This window comes from Bactrocera oleae, chromosome 5 (assembly GCF_042242935.1).
Source record: "Bactrocera oleae isolate idBacOlea1 chromosome 5, idBacOlea1, whole genome shotgun sequence".
Taxonomy (NCBI): Eukaryota; Metazoa; Arthropoda; class Insecta; order Diptera; family Tephritidae; genus Bactrocera; species Bactrocera oleae.
Genome location: NC_091539.1, coordinates 14472723 through 14493088, shown reverse-complemented (window position 1 = coordinate 14493088; position 20366 = coordinate 14472723). Strand labels below are relative to the sequence as shown.

Here is a 20366-nt window from a genome sequence, read left to right as displayed (position 1 = left end):
TCCGTATGCTTATGTACCCTAAAACCCAATGATACATTTACAAATTCAAGCAAGTTTGTTAGAGTCGATTTCTCTTTACGAAATCCATGCTGAGATGAGGAAATTAGCGTAGAAATCGAAAAGGTTATATGGTCAGTGATGATAGCTTAAAAAAGTTTAGGTATAACTGATAGTTTTACGATAGTTTTCAATGTTGGATCTAAATCCACTTTTATGCAAAGGAATTATAAATGACTGTTTCCATATTGAAGGAAATATACCGTGTTTAAGAGAGGAATTAAATATCCTTGTCAAAGGCAAGTAAATATATTTGGCACTATTTTTTAGGAAGCATGAGGGTATCTTGTCTGGGCCGTAACTAAAAGATGGTTTTAACTTATTTAATTTAAGTAGGACGTCTTCTTCAGAAATAATTGGAGCATTAATTAAAGTATTCGAACACAGCACGTGCTGATAACAAAAAGTTTTGGAAGAATTATTACAGTAGTTTGACTTGAAAAATTCTGCAAACATATTGGATATAATAACATTGTCAGTTGAAATGATTGATTTGTATTTCATCGGGGACGGAAATGACAATGACAAAATTCAACGAATTCAATTACGAATTGCTTGAGTATCCACCGTATTCCCAGATTTGGCTCCCAGCAACTACTATCCCTCATCAGAAACCTGTAACAATTCCTTCGTGGAAAGCGTTTTTCGTCGAATGAAGAAGCTTTTACAGTTGTAAACGTATATTTTGCGTAAAGTCATTATACTGATGGCATAAAAATGTTGGAGAGTCTATTGAAAATTAAAAAGATTATTTAACTAGATAGAAGAACTGAAAAAATCCATGTTGTTTTGGCCTAAATAGTATTTTTTTACTGCTCTGCTTTTTTAAATTAGTAAAAAAAAAAACATGTACTTATATATTATATATGTATATATAAATTATTAGTAGTACGATAGAGACATATGTACATAACCAAATTTCAGGTAAATTGTAAATCTCAATTAGTAACGTGTAGCTTATGACTGCAAAAACAAGGTATTGCAATTGATATGATGTTTAATTTAGATAAATCCCTGCCTGTTGGATTTTATCAGTCGATCATGTTTAACATATATACCTATGTAACTATCATCTGGCAAAATATTTAATTTACCTTATACATGCATATTTCAAGTGCAAATTTGAATAAATAGAATTGCAATGCGCATTTAGCATTCTAGTCCAGTCTTATTAACACGTGGAGGTGATAAAACCCAAAGTTAAATGTATAAAGTGTTTACTGTTTTTGCAGTCATTATTTTAATGATTGCCACAAGAAAAGTGCTGGTTAGTTAAAAAGGATGAGTTTTAAAATTTCATTTTCAAAATGTTGAAATTTGAAATATAACACATTTTTTAATACAAAACAGGCCGAAGAAATCATGAAGATACCTATGGGTCTGGTGCTTGAGGCAGTCGAACCGTATGCCATGAACTGTGAGCCTAAGCCTGAAAAAGGTAAGTAAGTCGGATGCTAAAACACTGTGATTAAGAATCCATAATATGCTTTCCTTCTTAATACTTTTTTCATATTAAAAAGCACATATGGAAGAGCTTATCTTGAATAAAGAGGACGCGCACCTTATAACGAAATGTTTACGTGGCTGCCTCATGGAACAATTTGGATTAGTAAGTAGACAAATATATATCTATTTTGAGAACATTTGACAATTTGTCAGCTAAACAGTTCGTAGAAGACCGCACTGATGTAAACTCGGAGAAGCTAGTGAGCTGGATGGTACTTTTGTATGTCGAAAAAATGGATGAACTCATAGATATATCGAATGGCTGTAATGAGAAAAATGTTGAAATGGGCATTACTGATAAGTGAGTTGGTAATCCTTTATATACTTGCTAAGTTGTGACTTATGGTTTCTACCCATTACTAAACAGATGCGAAGTTGCGCATTCGTTTGCCATGTGCATGCTGAAAGAAATGAAAGAGCGCGAGTATGAGATACCCGAAGTGGAATAATGAGTGGCATAAGTTATTGGAAAATTGTTATACTTTCGTAATAAAATGTATGTAATTTTCAGCATTCGAAATATTATTTTCAAATCTATATGCTTATCAATATAACTTGTACAAATTTTATATTCAATGAAAACATTTTGCTAGTGAGCCTACAAATATTTACTTAAATATATATACATATATATATATATAATCAAATGTGTTAATGTACTAACCCAATTCGAACTGTCTTTGGTTATAAAATTTTTCTCAATTTTACTTTCAAAGCTTTAATGGTCAAAATTTGGCTTTGAACACTGTCAAATCCGTTTCAAGAATGCGTGCAATTGGCAAAAATAGACAAAGCCATGTCAATGTTTTTATTGAAATATGTTTGATTCTAATACCTTTTTCAGATTGCAAATTTTCTAATTTCGCTCCAAAATTAATTAAGCTACAATTTTTAAGGTGTTCCTATTAGAAAACGAATGAAAAAGGGAAATCACGCAATTAAATCCAAGAGCGTTTGGATACTGTGTACAGTGACTCTTCTCTTCGATAGCGACTGCAAAAAAATAGTTTAACGAGCTTAAACTTAACCGAAGATAACCTGACAAAAGTTCATGCTATCATATCTTGTTCAACAGCACAACCGTGTGCCCACGTCACTATCCGACAGTCTCTTTTCGTGACAGTCGACGAAACAGTGTACCTCACCGGTGAACTTGCTCCGAAGAAAGCGAAGACTGTCCTATGGCACAGAAAGGCAATGGCCACCCTTTTCTGGGATTCACAAGATGTGACCTATATTAACTACATGGAAAAGGTCAAAATGGTGACAGAGCTTTATTATGAATGGCACAAAAAACAGCCCCATTTAGCGAAGAAAAAAGTGCTCTTCCACCATGATGACGAACTGACTGTCTCTCGGCACGACCAAATTGTTTGCATTAGGCTACAAACCACCGTTTTTTCTATATTTGGATCCGTGGGACTTTTCTTTCTTTCTAAACTTGAAAAAGTCATTCTGGCATAAATCGCTGCCAAAGAACCCTACTTTGTAAATCTCTAAAAAACGTATTTTCCAGATGGCTTAAAAAAGCTGGAGCTGGATTAAATATATCACGAAAGGAGACTTCTTCTTAATTTCATAGAAGGAAGATTAAATATTATGCTTATTTAATCAACATTAGAGTGGAGCGAAAAAAAAATAATTTTTCTTGCTTAGTTTGGGGGTAAAATCTGTAAATTATAAAAAAGGAAAATTTTTGGAGAAAAGAGTGAAAACTCAGTTTTAAAGTAAATCTTCGATTTAAAAATTTTAAGCGTTAAAATAAATTTTGAGTCAAAAGCCGTCACATTCGGTAATTTTTATATAAATGTATATGTGTAAAAAATTTGTTTTGCTCCACCCTAATGTACATTGTTGATTCTCTACAAACTCTAACTTCTGATAACCAATGTTACCAACCCTCTTCCATCAAAATGCGTTCAGAAACAGCATACTAATTTTGAAAATCAATAACAATTTACATAAATAAGTGGTAAATTTGCAACAATGGAATCAGCCAAGATGACAGTTGAAATCCTCTGAATATCTATAATTGTATATTGATTTGTACACGGAAAATCCTCTGAGCTTCAATTAAAATATCACAACACAAACAATAAACACAAATCATGAATATACGTATGATATATTTATAAATGATATGGGCTGACCATACAACAGATCGTGATTTTCGAATCGAATTTCAGCCACGCAAATGCAAATTTATGTAAATTTTTTTTAGCTGCCTTTGATACACAGCTAAGCTCCGAGTGTTATATTGTACATATGTATATCTCACACTAAAAAGGTCTAATGTGGCGAGTAGAACAGTGAAAGCTATATGGGGAATGGGCGTGGTCACAGTATTTGAAGAAGTGCTAGAAGGAATTAATAAAATATTTACATGATGCTTATATGAATCTTGAACACATGCTTATGATTTGAAATATAATTTTGTTTTTGGAAATTATGAAAATAGTGTGCTAAATTTTACTAAAATCAATTCGGTAGTTTAAGAATTTACACCAGGACAGACAACATAACACGTTATTTTATACATAAATATAAAATACAAAAACAATATTTTTTTCCTGTTTAAGTATATATGTCATTCACCATTACTGTCGACGAACGAGAGAAAAAATTAAATTCAGTCATTAGTTTAAAATAATAAATATATTGACTGCAAACGCCTGACAACACGCACATCAAATTAAATATTATAAACTTACTAAGTATTATATTAAGTATCAATTTGTGGTGTGTCCATTGATACTGTGCCAGTAATTACTAGAGCCAGAAACAAACCCATATGTACACGCATTTGAGAGGTTATAGTATACATAAAATACAAAAAGCTGCAGTTTTCAGCTTTCAACTGATCGTCAACACTTATCAATAAAAAAATAATAATAAATTTCATTGCAATAACTTAATATTTGAACACGCACATCCACATAATAGACCCCTTAGGAAAGTTGGTGGGTAACTAAGTGAAGCTCTATTTATGTAGCGACCGTAAGTTATGATTACTTGCTTGCACATGCACTTGAACATCCGTTTTTTTTTAAATCAGTTTGAATTGCCCAAATATTATCAAAAAACTAGATACTAATTTTAACTATTTCGAAATAGTTTAAGACTATAGGAAACAGAGTGATGTGTCAATTGAGACTTTCTAGGCCAATATTATTAGACATGTCTAGTTTCAATTTTGTATATGTTTTTTTTCGTACGAGGTATATATTTACAAGTATATGAAGGAGGAAAATCACAAAATGAATTATGAAATATTTTTTATTGTAATATATATTTAGCACTTGTTAGAGATATATAATAAATAAGCATGCAATTTCGACATATATTAAGGAAATATGAATTGTTTAATTTCACCACGCAAACACTTTAGAATTGTGTAAGCCGCTTCACAGTTGTCTTTCTTTATGCCAACACTTGCGTCCTTGCATTTTAGTAGACCTGCGCGGTAATCATCCTTGTAGCTGTCGGGTAAAACTAAATCAACTTGCTTTAACGACGCTTCGTACAGAAACTTTCCCTTCTTCATCTAAAGTAGAGAAGACAAATTTAACAACATGAACAAAAATGTATGATTAAATTAAGTATACTATAATGGCTGGTATATTTACCGTTTGCATCATTTCTAAAACACAATTTATATAGCATTTAACGTCTTTATTGTTGTCTGGTATGTTGCCGTCGCGTAATTGATTGGCGAGTTCTGAAAATAAAGTTTGTATAAGAAGTTTGTAGAGAAAGGAGTCTTCGTAGATGAATACAGATCTGATAACTAATTGTATATGAAAACAAGTAAGGAAGGGCTAAGTTCGGATGTAGCCGAACATTTTATACTCTCGCAAAGTCAAATGGTATACTCGTTTGAGATTTCTTTGTGGATCTTGCCGCATTGTTCTATGTTGACCGATATTTTCGGTAAAAAGTCAGCTATAGGCACTGGGGTCCACATATTTAGTAATACTTAGGGGCTTGAACAGTTTTGGTTCGATTTAGACAATTTTTGGTCACAGGGTGGCATACTTTAAACGTATTATTCACGCAAAGTTTTACCCCGATATAATCATTCTTGCTTGATATGCATAGTGGAAAGTGAAAGAATCAGATAGAATTGAAAATGGTATTATATGTAACATAGAAATATGAAAAGAACGTTATGCACCGAATTTGGTTAAAATCGGTTAAGCAGATCAAAATATATGGGTTTTCACCTAAAATTGGGCGGTGCCACGCCCACTGACTAATTTTGAACGCGGTTCCTATAGAGTCATCTCATACCATCCCAGAGATAAAATTTAATGTCTCTGGCGTGTTTAGTGCTTGATTTATCGCGCTTTTAGTAGTTTTTAACAGTACCGTTATATGGGGAGTGGGCGGAGTTGCCACCCGATTTCACCCCTTTTCATACTGTAGGTAGAGGTTCTAAAAGCATTTGCTTCCAGTGAATTTGGTTATTATAGCTTTAGCGGTGTAGGAGATATGCATATCAAACTTATTAGGGGCGCGACCACGCCCACTTAAAAAAAAAATTTTACCCGCAGATGCCCCTCCCTATTGTGATCCTGTATACCAAATAAGAGTCTTGTATCTTGTTGTGGAGCTTAGTTATGGCAATTTATTTGTTTTTGAATAATGGCGTTTTGTGGGCCGATTACGCCCATCTTCAATACCAACCGTCTCACGGTACCAAGAAACATGTCTACCAAGTTTCATAAAGATATCTCAATTTTTACTCAAATTAGAGCTTGCACTGACGGACGGACGGACAGACAGTCACCCGGATTTCAACTCGTCTCTTCATCCTGGTTTAGGTGATACAAACAACCGTTAGGTGAACAAAACTATTATACTCTGTAGCAACAGGTTGCGAGAGTATAAAAAATGAGAAATGTGTACCAACACATGTAAAAAGTAAGTACGAGTTCTTAGATGGACGTGATCGGATCATTGAACGAAAATCTATAAAGTCCCATAACAAGATATGAAACTGTAATTTAGCACAATGGATCACAGTAGTAAGAGGTTTAATATACATAACGGTTCTGTGAAAAACTACTAAAAGCGCGATAAATCAATAATAAATAGGACTATAACTACGCTTACTTCCCATATAAAAATTTTACATTTCATCTGATTCTTTCACTTTACAGTATACAAATCAAAAATAAATTAATGTATCGGAATAAAACTATGCACGAATAGTGCCTTTGAGGTGTGGCACCTTATTACCAAAAATTGCCAAAATCGGACTAAAACTATTCAAGCCCTTAAATACCGAATATGTGGACCCCAGTTCCTACAGTGAACATTTTATCGAAAATATCGGTCAATCTATGAGATATATGTCATAGAAATTCAAAGATAATCCTTTTCTGATAAAAATATGCCTGTATGTCAAAAATTGGTTGTATCGTTTCAATAATTCCTTCAGCACCCATATACCTAATATTAATATTTTCGAAATACCGCTCTTCCTTACTTGGTTTTATGTACTTCAAGACCCTAAAAATATATAACTATTTCGAGAAGAAACCTACTAACATAAGAGCTAGAAAAGTTCCGGAGCACATTTATATAAAACTAGAACTCTTACATGATAGTTTCCTAGCAAACGAATATATTATAACTTCTTATAGAAAGAACCAACTCAGAAAGTACCTGATAAGTCACATCATTGTACAAATTCCAATCGATAAGTTCCTCCTCTTTTGCACGACTACTTATTAGTATTAATACATGTATATGGTAGTTCGATTTAAGCTAAAAGTCTGAAAATCAGTAAAGAAGATAAAGACGACACCATGTTTTAAACGAAACGAATTGTCAAAATTGCATAGTAGTTGATAATCTAACTCCAAAACTATACATACAAGTATTCCATATTACATATAACTATATGAAACTGCTATAATATATAATATATTTCTATTATTCCTGAAAACAATCACTTCTAATCCATTACAGTTCCAAACGTTAGATAAAAACAATATTAAGAATTCATAAAATAATTTTTACCGATGCTAATTTTCGGGAATCTTGGTAAGCACACATCTCGCATTAATTTGGCAGTGGCCCACATCTGCTCCTCGGTGATCTGGAAATATACTTAGGTAAAAATAAAAATAACTCCAGAACGTTTTTTACATAAAAAATCTCGAAGCGACATAATAATTCTAGTCCAATTGCTCAACTTATAAACGTTCATACACACAACCTATAATTAAAGCCCGACCTATTTCATTCATTATGAAATGTTATATTTATATGCAAAAGATTGAAGAAGCAAATTAATCAATAAGCCGTTTGTTAAAGAGCTTGAATCACTCGTGAAAACGCAGAGTATGTAAAGTATGTAACTGCATCAATTCATGAATAATCTTTATACTAATTTAGAGTGGTCTAACTTCCTAAAGGTACTCAAAACATCTTTACAGAGTAATATATAGCATTTGAAACGTCGAAATAGACTCTCAGTTTCTCTAGCTTTAACAATATTTATACCTTGAACAAGGTATATTGAGTTTGCCACGATGTTTGTAACACCCAAAAGGAAACGTCAGAGATATGTACTCGTACATATATAAATGATCAGCGCGGCACACTGATTAGATTTAGTCATGTCCGTCTGTCTGTTCGTCTATATATAGGCGAACTAGTCTCTAAGTTTTTTGAGATATTGTTCTGAAATTTTAAACACGCTCTTTTTTCAACAAGAATCTGCTCATTTCTCAGAACTGCCGATATCAAACAACTTTAGCATATAAGTAGCTGTCATACAAACTGAACGATCAGAATCAAGTGTTGTATGAAAACTTTTTCATTTGACGAGATATTTCAAGAAATTTGGCAGAAATTATTATCTAAGGCATGGCTGCAACTTCCGAAGAAATTATTCACATTGCTACACTATAACATATAGCCGCCATACAACTGGCCGTTCAAACTTAAGTCCTTATATGGAAAACTCTTTTATTTGATTTGAAGTATGGGCCCATAATTTTATAGAAACCTAAAAATGTACACATTTTTGACAATAAATACAGAGCCATACTAACGAAGAAATTTATTCTTTCAGGCTATTTTAAAAGCAAACTTTCTAACAAAATCATTATTTAAAATGTAACAAAACATTTCTTCTTGAAAATCTTCATAATAATTTGCATAAGGAATAAAAAATTAAAAAGTAAAATTTCTATTTCCATACCATCCATCGGTTTTGCCTCAATTATCCAGTTTCTATTGTAATTTGATAAAAACAAAAAACATGTTTTAGCCCAACCTGTAGAAATGTTATTTATAAAGTATGTGCATAGATATCAAAACTGGCACGGACTTCATCGAGTCCTTCAAAATCCATAAAATTTCAAATAATGCACTTAACTTTGACGAACGGATAACCCAAGTGAGATTAAGGATTGAATAACCAAACCGCTAAATTTGACAATTATTTATCTCTGCATAAATCAATCTCAGTGATAATGGAATATTATAGAACTATTATTGTTCGGTGGTATTTCGAGAGGTTTCGAAACATTTCTGTACTTATTATAATACCTTACGTTTTGACCTGTCGGAAAACACCAAAAAAAAAAAAACAGAGAACACGGTTAATCATAACACTAAAACCGCGAAAAATCGTCTAATGTTCACATATACTCGTATGTACATATATATTTAATTCGCTTTTTATTTTAAGAAAATTTTAAAACCGAATTGCAACTTATTTTTTAACTTACACCTGCAGATATCGGAGTAGCGAATAAAAACGCCAAACTCCAAGTAGTGAAGAGAACCTTGAGAAAATTCATTATTTAAACATTAATTTTTTAAACGGCTGTTTTTATCTGGCAAAACAATACACTAATATGCGAAAAGGCTGACTGAAACTGAATAGGGTTTGCAAATTCTTTTTGAATATATACGGTGAATTTTTGGGCAATTTCTCGCACGAGTGACAACCAAAAATAAGAAAATATACAAAGTAATTTAAAGTAAAAAAAAATTGTATAGTTGTTCATACATACAGATAAATATGTGTAAATTATAAGAGGAAAGAATCAATCAGCTCATTATTAGGTTAAAGATCCCAGTAATAAAGTTCTATACATACATGCATTGTAAACGAATAAACAGTTTCTAATTTTTTACAAAGTACAAATAGAACAATACATTCACGGTATATGTACGAGTATAAGTAAAATGAAGTTTTTTGCCTTGAGGCATGAATTCAGTCGACCAAATATTAATCAAAACAAACAAAACAGTTCTTTAAGTAGGGAGACATATACATATGTATATGAAACATAAAATTGCCTTGAGTAACGAACATTGAACAACAATTAACAATTGTAATTGATTACTTTTTCGAAAATCATATCGCAAAAGTATTATTGAATCAAGGCATAAGCTAGTGAAAGTGACACAACATTTTTTTATAGTGATCGATAAGTTGGCGGAATATTTAAGACTAAACTAAAGTCGCCGCGAGTTTGAGCCATGGCCTCATATCATAAATAAACCTATAAAATTTTAAAAAAGATCTTAAAAAGAAAAAATTTTATATTTTCAATACGTAATATTAAAATAAGCTCTTCTTGATTATCTCACGCTTACGAATGGTGAATTATATTTCTATACGCTTGTTATAAGACTTAGCAAATTTCTTTTTCTGTAGTCAATCAACTCGCCACATACAAGATGCGTTCCAAAGTAAACAGGACTTTTAAAAATAAGGCAGAACAAATGGTTTTATCGGCAAAATCAATTAATTTTATTCAAAATAGTCTCCTTCTGTTTTAATACAGCTTTTTGCACGGTTCAAAAGCATGTCGAACGAGTGTTTTAGCTCGTTGCCCGGTATAGCCGCCAGTATGCCGGTGCAAGCCTTTTGAATGGCCTCCACGTCTGCATAACGCTTTCCTTTCATCGGCAAATGCATTTTTCCGAAAAGGTAGAAGTCGCACGGTGCCATGTCAGGTGAATACGGGGAGTGGTTGATTGTTAAAATGTGATTTTTGGTCAAATAGTCGGCCACAAGCGTCAATCGATGAGACGGCGCATTATCGTGCAACAAACGCCAACTTTCATCTTCGCGATATTCGGGCCGGACACGTCGAATACGGCGCACCAAACCCTTCAAAACTCCAAGGTAGAATATTGCATTAACGTTTTGGCCGGGTGGAACAAATTCTTTGTGGACAATACCCTTGGAATCATAAAAACAAATCAGCATTGTCTTAATTTTTGACTTCTCCAGGCGTGATATTTTGGGTTTTGGCTCGTCCGGCGCCTTCCATTCAGCACTCTGGCGTTTCGTTTCGGGATCATATTGAAAACACCACGTTTCGTCGCCAGTCACAACCTTGTAAAGGAAGTTCGGGTCTCTTATTGTCTCTTTAATGATGTCCTTCGAATGTTGAATTCTGAACAATTTTTGGTCGTCAGTCAATTTGTGCGGAACAAACCGTGCACACACCTTTTGTAAGCCCAAATGTTCGGCCAAAATGCGATAAATCGATGTTTTGGAGATGTTAAATTCTATTTCCATGAATTTCAATGATGATTTCGGCTCATTTTTTATGAATTCACGCACATTTTCGATGGAATTTTCGGTGATCACGGATTTTGGTTGGCCCACATGTTCATCGTCATTTATGCCCTCACGACCCCTTTGAAAACGTTGAAACCACTCGTGCACTCTGCTACGGGATATGCAATCATCGCCATAAACTTGTTTCATCAATTGGACTGAGTCTGGAAGTCGATAATGGATAGCAGATTCTAACGCACTAGTCGACATATAGGTTGCGCCACTAGAGTTTACTTTGTTACTTTTTTACTGTTTACTTTGGAACGCACCTTGTATTAACCAGAGTGGGCATTTTAGTTTCAAGACCTTTCAAGACCTAGAAAATCACACGGAACCAAACTAATATTCAAGTCTCTTAGTATTAGTCTAAAAATCAACCAAATTATGGATTATGCCAAAATTACAAATCGACGAAGTTACAAGTATGTTTATACCTATCTTAGTATGAACGTTTTACGTACATCAGATTTCAAAACATTGAAGAGTTTTCCCCCCACAACTTACGTTTTCAAAGCCATGCCCCTGATAACTTTAAAACTACTCACCGTTCGTTTTGAAATTTTGAACACTATTTCTATATGTAATATACAAGTTCTTTTCAAATTTGTTAATATATTTAGCCGATTTTTTCATTGAAAAGTGTTTCCAAAAAGTGAAAAATTTAATTTCGAAAAACCTCCTCAGCGTAAGCTAGGCAATTTTATTGCGATTATTTAACGATATAATTTTGATTTATTGATTTTCGATGATCCAGCACCGATTTATGAGCAATTCAGCAATTCAACTTACTTTAAACCGTATTTTTTGAAATTTCTCCATGAAAATTTTACAGCATACTTGTATTCTTCAAATGGCATACTATAATGTACCATTGATTATATTTTAACCGTATTATCAAAAATAAATCATAACAAATATAGTTGAAACAAGTAAGGAAGGGCTAAGTTCGGATGTAACCGAACATTTTATACTCTCGCAAAGTCAAATGGTATACTCGTTTGAGATTTCTTTGTGGATTGACTGATATTTTTGGTAGAAGGTCAACAAAGGCACTGGGGTCCACATATTTAATACTTAGGGGCTTGAACAGTTTTGGTTCGATTTAGACAATTTTTGGTCACAAGGTGGCATACTTTAAACGTATTATTCACTCAATATAATCATTGTTGCCCGATATAATCATTGTTGCTTGATATGCATAGTGGAAAGTAACCAATCTAAACCATAGTTATTATTTAGCTACACGTTATTCTTTCACTTTCAGATCGGTATTTTAATTTAGTACCTAGTTATGGCACTTTATAGGTTTTATTTTAACTGTGTGGGCGTGGAAGTGATCCGAATACGCCTATCTGCAATACTGGCGTCTCTTGGGTGTCAAGGATCATATGTTTCATCAAGATACCTTAAATAACCTGTGATTGTTTGCCGAAGCCCCCATAATTGCCTCGATAGACGCCGTTGTAGACGTTTTTCAATTTGCAAATTTTTACTTTCATATTTGCCAAAATAAATATTTTTACAATCCATAAAAAAATAGATATTTTTTTAATAACATATTCCTAGAGGTATGACATATGATACTTGTTCTTTCTACACCTTTAGGAATATGTTTACAAAGTTTCATGCAAAGTGGTCAAGTGGTTTCAACATGAAAGCGTAATCAAAAAATAACGGGAGTTTTCGTTTAGTTATTACTCACTCGTCTACATTATTGTTGTCTACTTTAAACTAGTCTCCATTCGATATTATGCACTTATACCAACGCTTCTTCCAATCATCGAAACACTTCTCAAATTCGTTTTATTTGATAACCTTTGGCTCTTTCAATGATGCGCTTTTAATGTCGTCCATGCTTTTGGGCAAAAATTCACGAACAAATTCTCTGATCCACTTCCTTCAATAAACCGAAGTCGCCAACTCATAAAAACACTTCTAAACTTAGCGGCAGCTCCAGACAAAGTAAGCAATAAATATATACAATAGATGAAAATTGTATCAGACTTTAAAGTCTGTTTAATGTTTATCAAAATAATAAAAAAAACTGACAGCTGAACTCTCCGAAAAAGCGTAATTTTAAAATTTTATTTGAGTTCTTTTTGAGCATACCTCGTACATTCCCGTTTATAATATTGGTAGGGATATTTATATACAGTAGGTAGAAAAAGAAAGTTATCAAATTGAAGTATAAAACAGGGTGGTGAATAAAATTTTAAAGTTTATATGTTTTCAAACAAATTCATTTTATCAAATTGTTTAATATATACAAGTACAATGTCCATATTTTCGCGTTGCTAGTTGACACAATCGTTGTTGTATAGAGTTGGCAAGCTTCAAACACTTCTATTGAAGAAAAGTTGCGTTATAGTTACAGACCATAAAATCAGCCAGGTATTCGGGTTTCTCTTCAGCTATATGCATCTTTAGGATTGCCCAAGCATTCTCAATTGGTGACAAGTCAGGAATATGAGAATGAAACACTCAACACAATCACATTTTAATTTTTCAGATATTCGGCGTGCTCTTTTAAAATATTTAAATAACCTGCAGCAGTAACTTTACCAAGACCACAATATTGTGAGGCCCATTCGTAGATAAGCACCTCCAAACCATTAAGCCCTTTTCCATCGACTTAACTGTGGGTAAAGTGCACTTGTATGACAGTTCTTCTTCTTCAAACGTAAGCCATGTCATGGAATAACGAAGTCCAACCATGGACTCATCAGTCCAAAACACTTTATGCCAATAATTTTAAGGTTTTAATATGTGCTCTTCATAAAATGCTTGTCGTTTTTATACTCTTGCAACATGTCGCCCACTTTTAGGGGAAACCCCATATCTTGGGATCTGCTTAAACGATTTAAACCAATTTCAGCATTCTTCTCATATTACTATGTTATAATGCGAAAATGGGCGCAATTATGACCACGCTAATTTTCCATATAACACCATTTTAAATTCCATCTGATTCTTTCACTTTCCACTATATAAATCTAGCAACAATGATTGTATCGGGGAAAAACGTTGCGTGAATAATGCGTTTAAAGTATGCCACCTTGTGACCAAAAATTGTCTAAGTCGAACTAAAACTGTTCAAGCCCCTAAGCACTGAATATGTGGACCCTAGTGCCTTTAGTTGACTTTTTACCGAATATATCGGTCAATGTGTAAGATATATAATTCAAATTCATATAATAAGTAAACAAAGAAAATCTGCGATAATAGTATGTCTTTGTGTCAAAAGTGGGTTGAATCTAATCAATACTTCCTTCAATATAAAATTTTGTCAACACCTAAAGTTATTTCCCGGCTTTGATCCTTGCAAGTTGCGAGAGTATAAAATGTTCGGTTACACCCGAACTTAGAACTTACTTACTTGTTCATTAGGAAGGGTAACTTTCCCTCGTAAGGAGGGTAACTTTCCTGCAATGCGGCCAGAATATTGGCTTGGCGCAATCTGTTACGGACAGTGTGCCCTGAGGAGGCATTCTTTTATAAACGGGGCACGAATTTTTTGAACAGATTTAAAGGGATCAGAATTGGAAATATTCAAAATTATTTTATCAACTCTTTCTGTGTTAAATTTTGGGCGCCCTTATTTCTTCTTCTTGATTCCTCGATTTTCTTTGTTGTAGCCAGCAATAACTTTCTATATTGCGAACTGGCTTTTATTAAATTTTTCGGCAATACATCGAATCAATATTTCAAAAAATTTAATTAAAATAAAAATCAAAGCTTTACTTCAATTTCAAAATTTACAAAATCATAAATTTTTGCAACTTTATTGAGTTTTGTTTGATTGTTACACTTGATAACTTACTATTTCCAGGTCTCGTCACTGAGCACTTACGAGTATATAGAATGGCACACAATTTTCATACCAGACTAGTTATCGCCAATAAAATCATCAATTGCAGTACTTTGATAAAGGAACTTTCCGAGCATATACAAAAAAATTGAAATTCGATAAAGCGAAAAAGACGAGAGCATTTAAAAAAATCCTCTTGCTTTGATAACTTACTTTTTCTATATTCTGTATATTATTATTTAATTTGCATATGACCTTCCATTTCCATATGTACTATTTCAGCTTTTTCTCTGTATAATTATGTGTTTTCATGTTATTATTGCAGTGTTGTTCAATGTTTCGCGAATGTTTTGTTTTTGTATACTAATAACAGCATTCGTAATGAAAAGGGCAATTTTTTGCATTCATGCATGCACATCTTCAACTGCAACAATTTAATGTTTGTAATCTGTTTGAAGCATTTTCAACACATTTGCACTTGATCATCGAAAACTACATTATATACTTTATATAAAGTATGTATGTACATATACATATATGTGGGTATAAGCCGCTTGTAAATCAACAGCAATTTGGCCGAGCTTCGCATACAATTTCCACGTGAAGTCGCCAACAAAATATGCCGTCTTTTGCTTTTTAAAATTACTACATTTATATTATATTACATTCGACGTACAGCACTGCTCCGCTCCTAGTAAAGCTCGAATTGCCTTGTGAAACTCTCGCACAACTTTAGTGGATACCGCAGATGGCTAAAGTCTTACCTATCTACAATCGACCCTGACATACCATACCAGTGTATGTATTGCATGCCATGCATGTGTCCCCGCTTGAGCCTAACCACCTCTTTGTATGCCCCATTAAATAAACTCATTGTCCTATCGAAAAAGCTCATTCTCTACACCTCCTGTTTGATAACTTTGATGACAACTCACTTGCGCTTTCGCCCAAACAAGGTCTACATATCACACTACAACCACAGTAAAAAAGGGAACCAAAACCCCTGACTTGTAAACCCTCTTTCAAAAATCTATGAACTTCTTCAGTTAACATAAACCGTTTATATATACCAATATCTACGGTAAATTGGCACAATTAGGTAAGAATATATAGAAGGATTGTGCGAAACTTTTTAAATTTCATGAAGAAAGGGTCTCATATAGATTGTGTAATAGGGCAGCTACTTTTAATTTTAACACAAAAACAGTAAAACTTTAATTTCGGCTGCATCGAAACTATAATCGCAGCGATTCATTCTGAACAATTTTTAACGTTGCCTTAGATAATAATTCATGCCAAATTTCGTGAAGACATCTTGTCAAGAGAAACATTTTTCCATACAATGACTTGATTTTGATCGGTCCGTTTGTATGGCAGCTACATGCTATTGTAGTCCGTTATGTAGTTCGCTATATACGAGTACAGAGAGACGGACGAACAAATAGACAGCCAGACGGACATGGCTAAATTGACTCAGCTCGTCACGCTGGGCCTTTATATATGTAGTATATACTTTATACGTCGACGTTTCTTTCCGGGTGTTACAAACTTATTGGCAAACATGTTTAGGGTATAATAAGCGCTATCAGCCAACTTGTCATATATATATAGATTATGAAAATTATTTATTGGTCTGTATATGCTATCCCTTAAAAAGTGAGCATATTACGCTTAAGAAAAACGTAAAAATTTAGGTTATTTCGATTTTGAAGTTTTGATCCGTCAACGGAAAAAATACTATATTATATTGACTGCCATGATAAATTTTGTATGAGCAAGGAAGATTTGTTTGTTGATTTCTTGTCGATAAGCTAAAAATTAAAATCTCAGCTAACTTAAGATGTAAAAAATTCCGTTTTCCTGTTTTATTTTAATGTGGATATCTCAGACGATATGTAAATACATCTAACTAAGTTTTTCATAAATTCGTCTAATAATGATTATTGATTGCTAATAAATTCACTGATTTTCTTCTTTGTAATAAATTCTTGTAGACTTCACTACATATAAAGTCTATGGATACCATTTCTTAAAGTATTTAATGTTCGTTTCCACCCGACTTTACCTTTTCCGCCTTTTTTGTACGATTGTACATGTCCGATTGTCCGGCCTATTCTCGCAACATATCAATTGGTTGGCTCTTTACTCACTTGTTCGCTGTCTATAGTAAACTGTGTATATATATATATATATATATATATATAATATAAATGTACATGTATGTGACGCATAAATTATATACTACCTACACTTAACATATCTGTGCTTTTACCTCAATATACATATGTACATATCATGTCAAGATATAAAAGAAAGTTGCTGGTGTTGATATTAAGTATTTGATATATTCTCGATCAATCAATCAAAGCAAGTTGCGTTTTTATTCGATATAAAATTTTTCGCGAGGATAGCAAAAGTGAATCGCTTCATTAATTATGTTGAAAAAAATAAATCCTTTCGTCCTTGCTACCGTATTCATCGCGTTGGTTTTATATTCGGATCAAGTTTCTGGCGGTGTGAGTGTGGACCTTGGAATATTTTTGAATATGTCTATTGTGTTAACTAATATCATATATAAAAGAAATATTCTACGCTAAAACTTCACGGATAATGTTATCTGCTCTCGTACAAGAAATGGTGCCCAGCTTACAGTTAAAATTGTTATTGCGCCTTATTTTTTGATGCACTATAGTTAGAATTGTATTAAAAAATTAACCGATGTTCAACTCAATGCAAAAAAATTCACACAAATTTTTCCAGCCGCTCCCGTCCTAAAACAACCTAAAACTGACAAAAGTGCCTCAAAATATATTCTGATCTCATATAAATCTTCAAGCATGTAGGCTATGATCTTTAGAGAACCAAAGCAAGAACGGACACTTAGGCATCCAGAGAAAATAAGCGCATTTTCCCGGAGTCTGGAACAACCTCAAAAAAATGTACTGATAGTCTGTGCTAACTTCGACTTAAATCGTTGACAAATTTTGACTTATCACATGTTATTTCTCAAATCTGGACTCCGTTTTGATGTCATATCAGTTGAACTATTTAGATAACTCTACTGCTAAGTCTACAATCAAATTTAGAATATCTACATCTCATCAGGTCATGATATGAAGACCTTTCCTGTGTGTATACAAAAGCACTGTAGCATATAGTAATCGATCAAAATCCAGTTCTTGAATGGAACCATTTGTATTTGTGAAGGGTATTTTCGGTTAGGTGCAACCGAAGTTGATGTTTTTTCTTGTTTATTTACATAGGTAATGGGAAAATATGTTTTTAGAGACGAGGAAATCGTCTTTTGGAGACGAGAATACCGGTATTTGAAACGAGTACGGCTTTTCGCTCGTGGATCATATTTCTAATATTAAGCTCAAGGAATAGAAATTAGCTGACTAGTTAAAAGTTGGAGTCAAAGTTGTCGCTATAAATTCCATTTGGGTCTATATAGAATTTTAAATATGGGATGATTTTGAAGTGTTATTAAAGCTTACAAATCAGGGTTTCCACCTAATCGATTTGCTTCTCATTTAAATTTTTAATAAGAATATCTATGTTACTATGTATTTCCAGGCTACGGAGGAGCAAATGATATCTGCTGGAAAGCTGATGCGAGATGTCTGTTTGCCAAAATTTAATAAAGTATCACCAGGTAATAATATTTATGATGCCTTAAAAATGTATAAATTGTACAATTATAATTTATGGTGTAGCCAGAATGACTAAAATGAACTTTTCATGGGTTATCTTTCTGTAGAATAATCATTTAGACATGTACAAATGTGTAAGTCTAAAAAATGTTTTTTTTTAATATATTTACACACGCAGATTTCATAGTTTTTAATATCAATTATTATAGTCCAGCATTGGTTACACTTTTTATTTTTTGTATACAAGATGACCAATACCATTTGTATCAGAATAAGTTTCATCCTATGTTAACATAGTAGTACAAGTATATTCATACTCCTTGTATATAATAAGATAATATGTAAAATACCCTCAAGATTTGTCACTCTATTATGTAAATGACTTTCCTGCACAGTTAGAGAGCCAAAGAGGCTTCAAATTATTCAAAATTTTGTTTTGTGACTACCCTGTTTCCTTTCTGTATGTACTGCTCTAGCTCTTGCTATTTGAGAAGAAGGTAGACTAATCTGCGTTGGAAAGACTCTTGCCCTTACTTACAAAATTTTTGACCAGTCATGGACTAGGCAATAATCGCTAAGCGGTTGCATTAACAATAAATGAGAAAAAATCTAGATTTTAAAATTTAGTTTAAACTGGGGTAATATTATTTATCTTTACCTATAACTGACGAATGAGACTTAACAAATAGGGAATGTTCAACCCAGCTTCCTATGACCTTTATCACTAGAATTAGTCTGAAAAGCTTATAACTACATACACTATGAAATAAATCGACTTCTGCTGCTTTTATGAATTTTCGAATCAAAATATTTACACCCTTTCTTATGTTTCGTAAGATTTTTTTTGGTTTCATAGGTGGCAGCACTATTGATAATGAAGTTAAATTTACTTCTATTTACCTTCCTCTTCTCTTTACCATTGTTGTGAGATTACCAAGGACCATCTACATATTTCTCAATTTAACATTAAATTGGTAAACGGTGTGTACTAGATGAAAATTAGGGGCTGTTCATAGTTCCGTGAGTTAAAATCTAGTTTCTGGTGTTGATCATAAATTTAGCATTACTTATTTCTTCCTCCCGATTTATCTCATTCATTTGATTATTTTTTTAATTTTCAGAAGTGGCAGATGGCATCAAAGATGGTAATGTTCCAGACACGAAGGACGTAAAATGTTATATTAATTGCATCATGGAAATGATGCAGACGGTATGAGTAATGTTTGGCAAGTTATATGGTATCTGATAAATTAAAAATCTGCTCTGTGTGTCTCACTTATAGATGAAGAAAGGCAAATTTCTGTATGAAAGCGCATTGAAACAAATCGATTTGCTGATGCCGGACAATTACAAGGAGGATTATCGCAACGGTCTAACAAAATGTAAAGATGTAACAAGTGGAATAAAGAACAATTGCGACGCGTCTTATGCCCTTCTAATTTGTATGCGCGACAACATATCAATGTTTCTTTTTCCTTAAAGTGATTGGCTATTACTTTTTATTGTTAGACGTCGCAATTCTACTTTAAAATTATATTAAAAATTATCAAAAAAAATATCTTCATTCGAATTATTTTCCAATAAAATAATTGCAAAAATATATTGTTAGTATAAAAGTTTATTATACAGGGTGGCTCACGAATCATGGTACAAAAACCAACCCTAATATCTTTTTTAATCAATGCATTACATTTATTTTTTGTTGTATAGATATTAAATTTTATTTTATATAATTAATTAT

At 32.9% G+C, this 20366-nt stretch overlaps 3 protein-coding genes across 3 annotated transcripts; 2 read left to right on the top strand and 1 right to left on the bottom strand.

Moving 5' to 3' along the window:
* Positions 1 to 1206: 1206 nt before the first annotated feature.
* Positions 1207 to 2083, top strand: Obp19b (Odorant-binding protein 19b). The gene is made up of 5 exons (XM_014241219.3): positions 1207 to 1324; positions 1408 to 1495; positions 1578 to 1666; positions 1725 to 1864; positions 1931 to 2083. The coding sequence occupies exons 1-5, from the start codon at positions 1262 to 1264 to the stop codon at positions 2010 to 2012; spliced, it is 462 nt and encodes a 153-aa protein (XP_014096694.1). The 5' UTR covers positions 1207 to 1261; the 3' UTR covers positions 2013 to 2083.
* Positions 2084 to 4863: 2780 nt separating this feature from the next.
* LOC106622131 (general odorant-binding protein 19a-like) lies at positions 4864 to 9452 on the bottom strand. Its single transcript, XM_070109845.1, has 4 exons — positions 9312 to 9452; positions 7591 to 7669; positions 5190 to 5281; positions 4864 to 5107 (listed from the first exon to the last, which is right to left on the bottom strand). The coding sequence occupies exons 1-4, from the start codon at positions 9381 to 9383 to the stop codon at positions 4907 to 4909; spliced, it is 444 nt and encodes a 147-aa protein (XP_069965946.1). The 5' UTR covers positions 9384 to 9452; the 3' UTR covers positions 4864 to 4906.
* A 7848-nt stretch (positions 9453 to 17300) lies between these two features.
* LOC106622129 (Odorant-binding protein 19a) lies at positions 17301 to 20225 on the top strand. The gene is made up of 4 exons (XM_014241216.3): positions 17301 to 17488; positions 18549 to 18627; positions 19747 to 19835; positions 19908 to 20225. Exons 1-4 carry the CDS (start codon positions 17408 to 17410, stop codon positions 20103 to 20105), a joined length of 447 nt encoding a protein of 148 aa, XP_014096691.2. The 5' UTR covers positions 17301 to 17407; the 3' UTR covers positions 20106 to 20225.
* Positions 20226 to 20366: the final 141 nt, after the last annotated feature.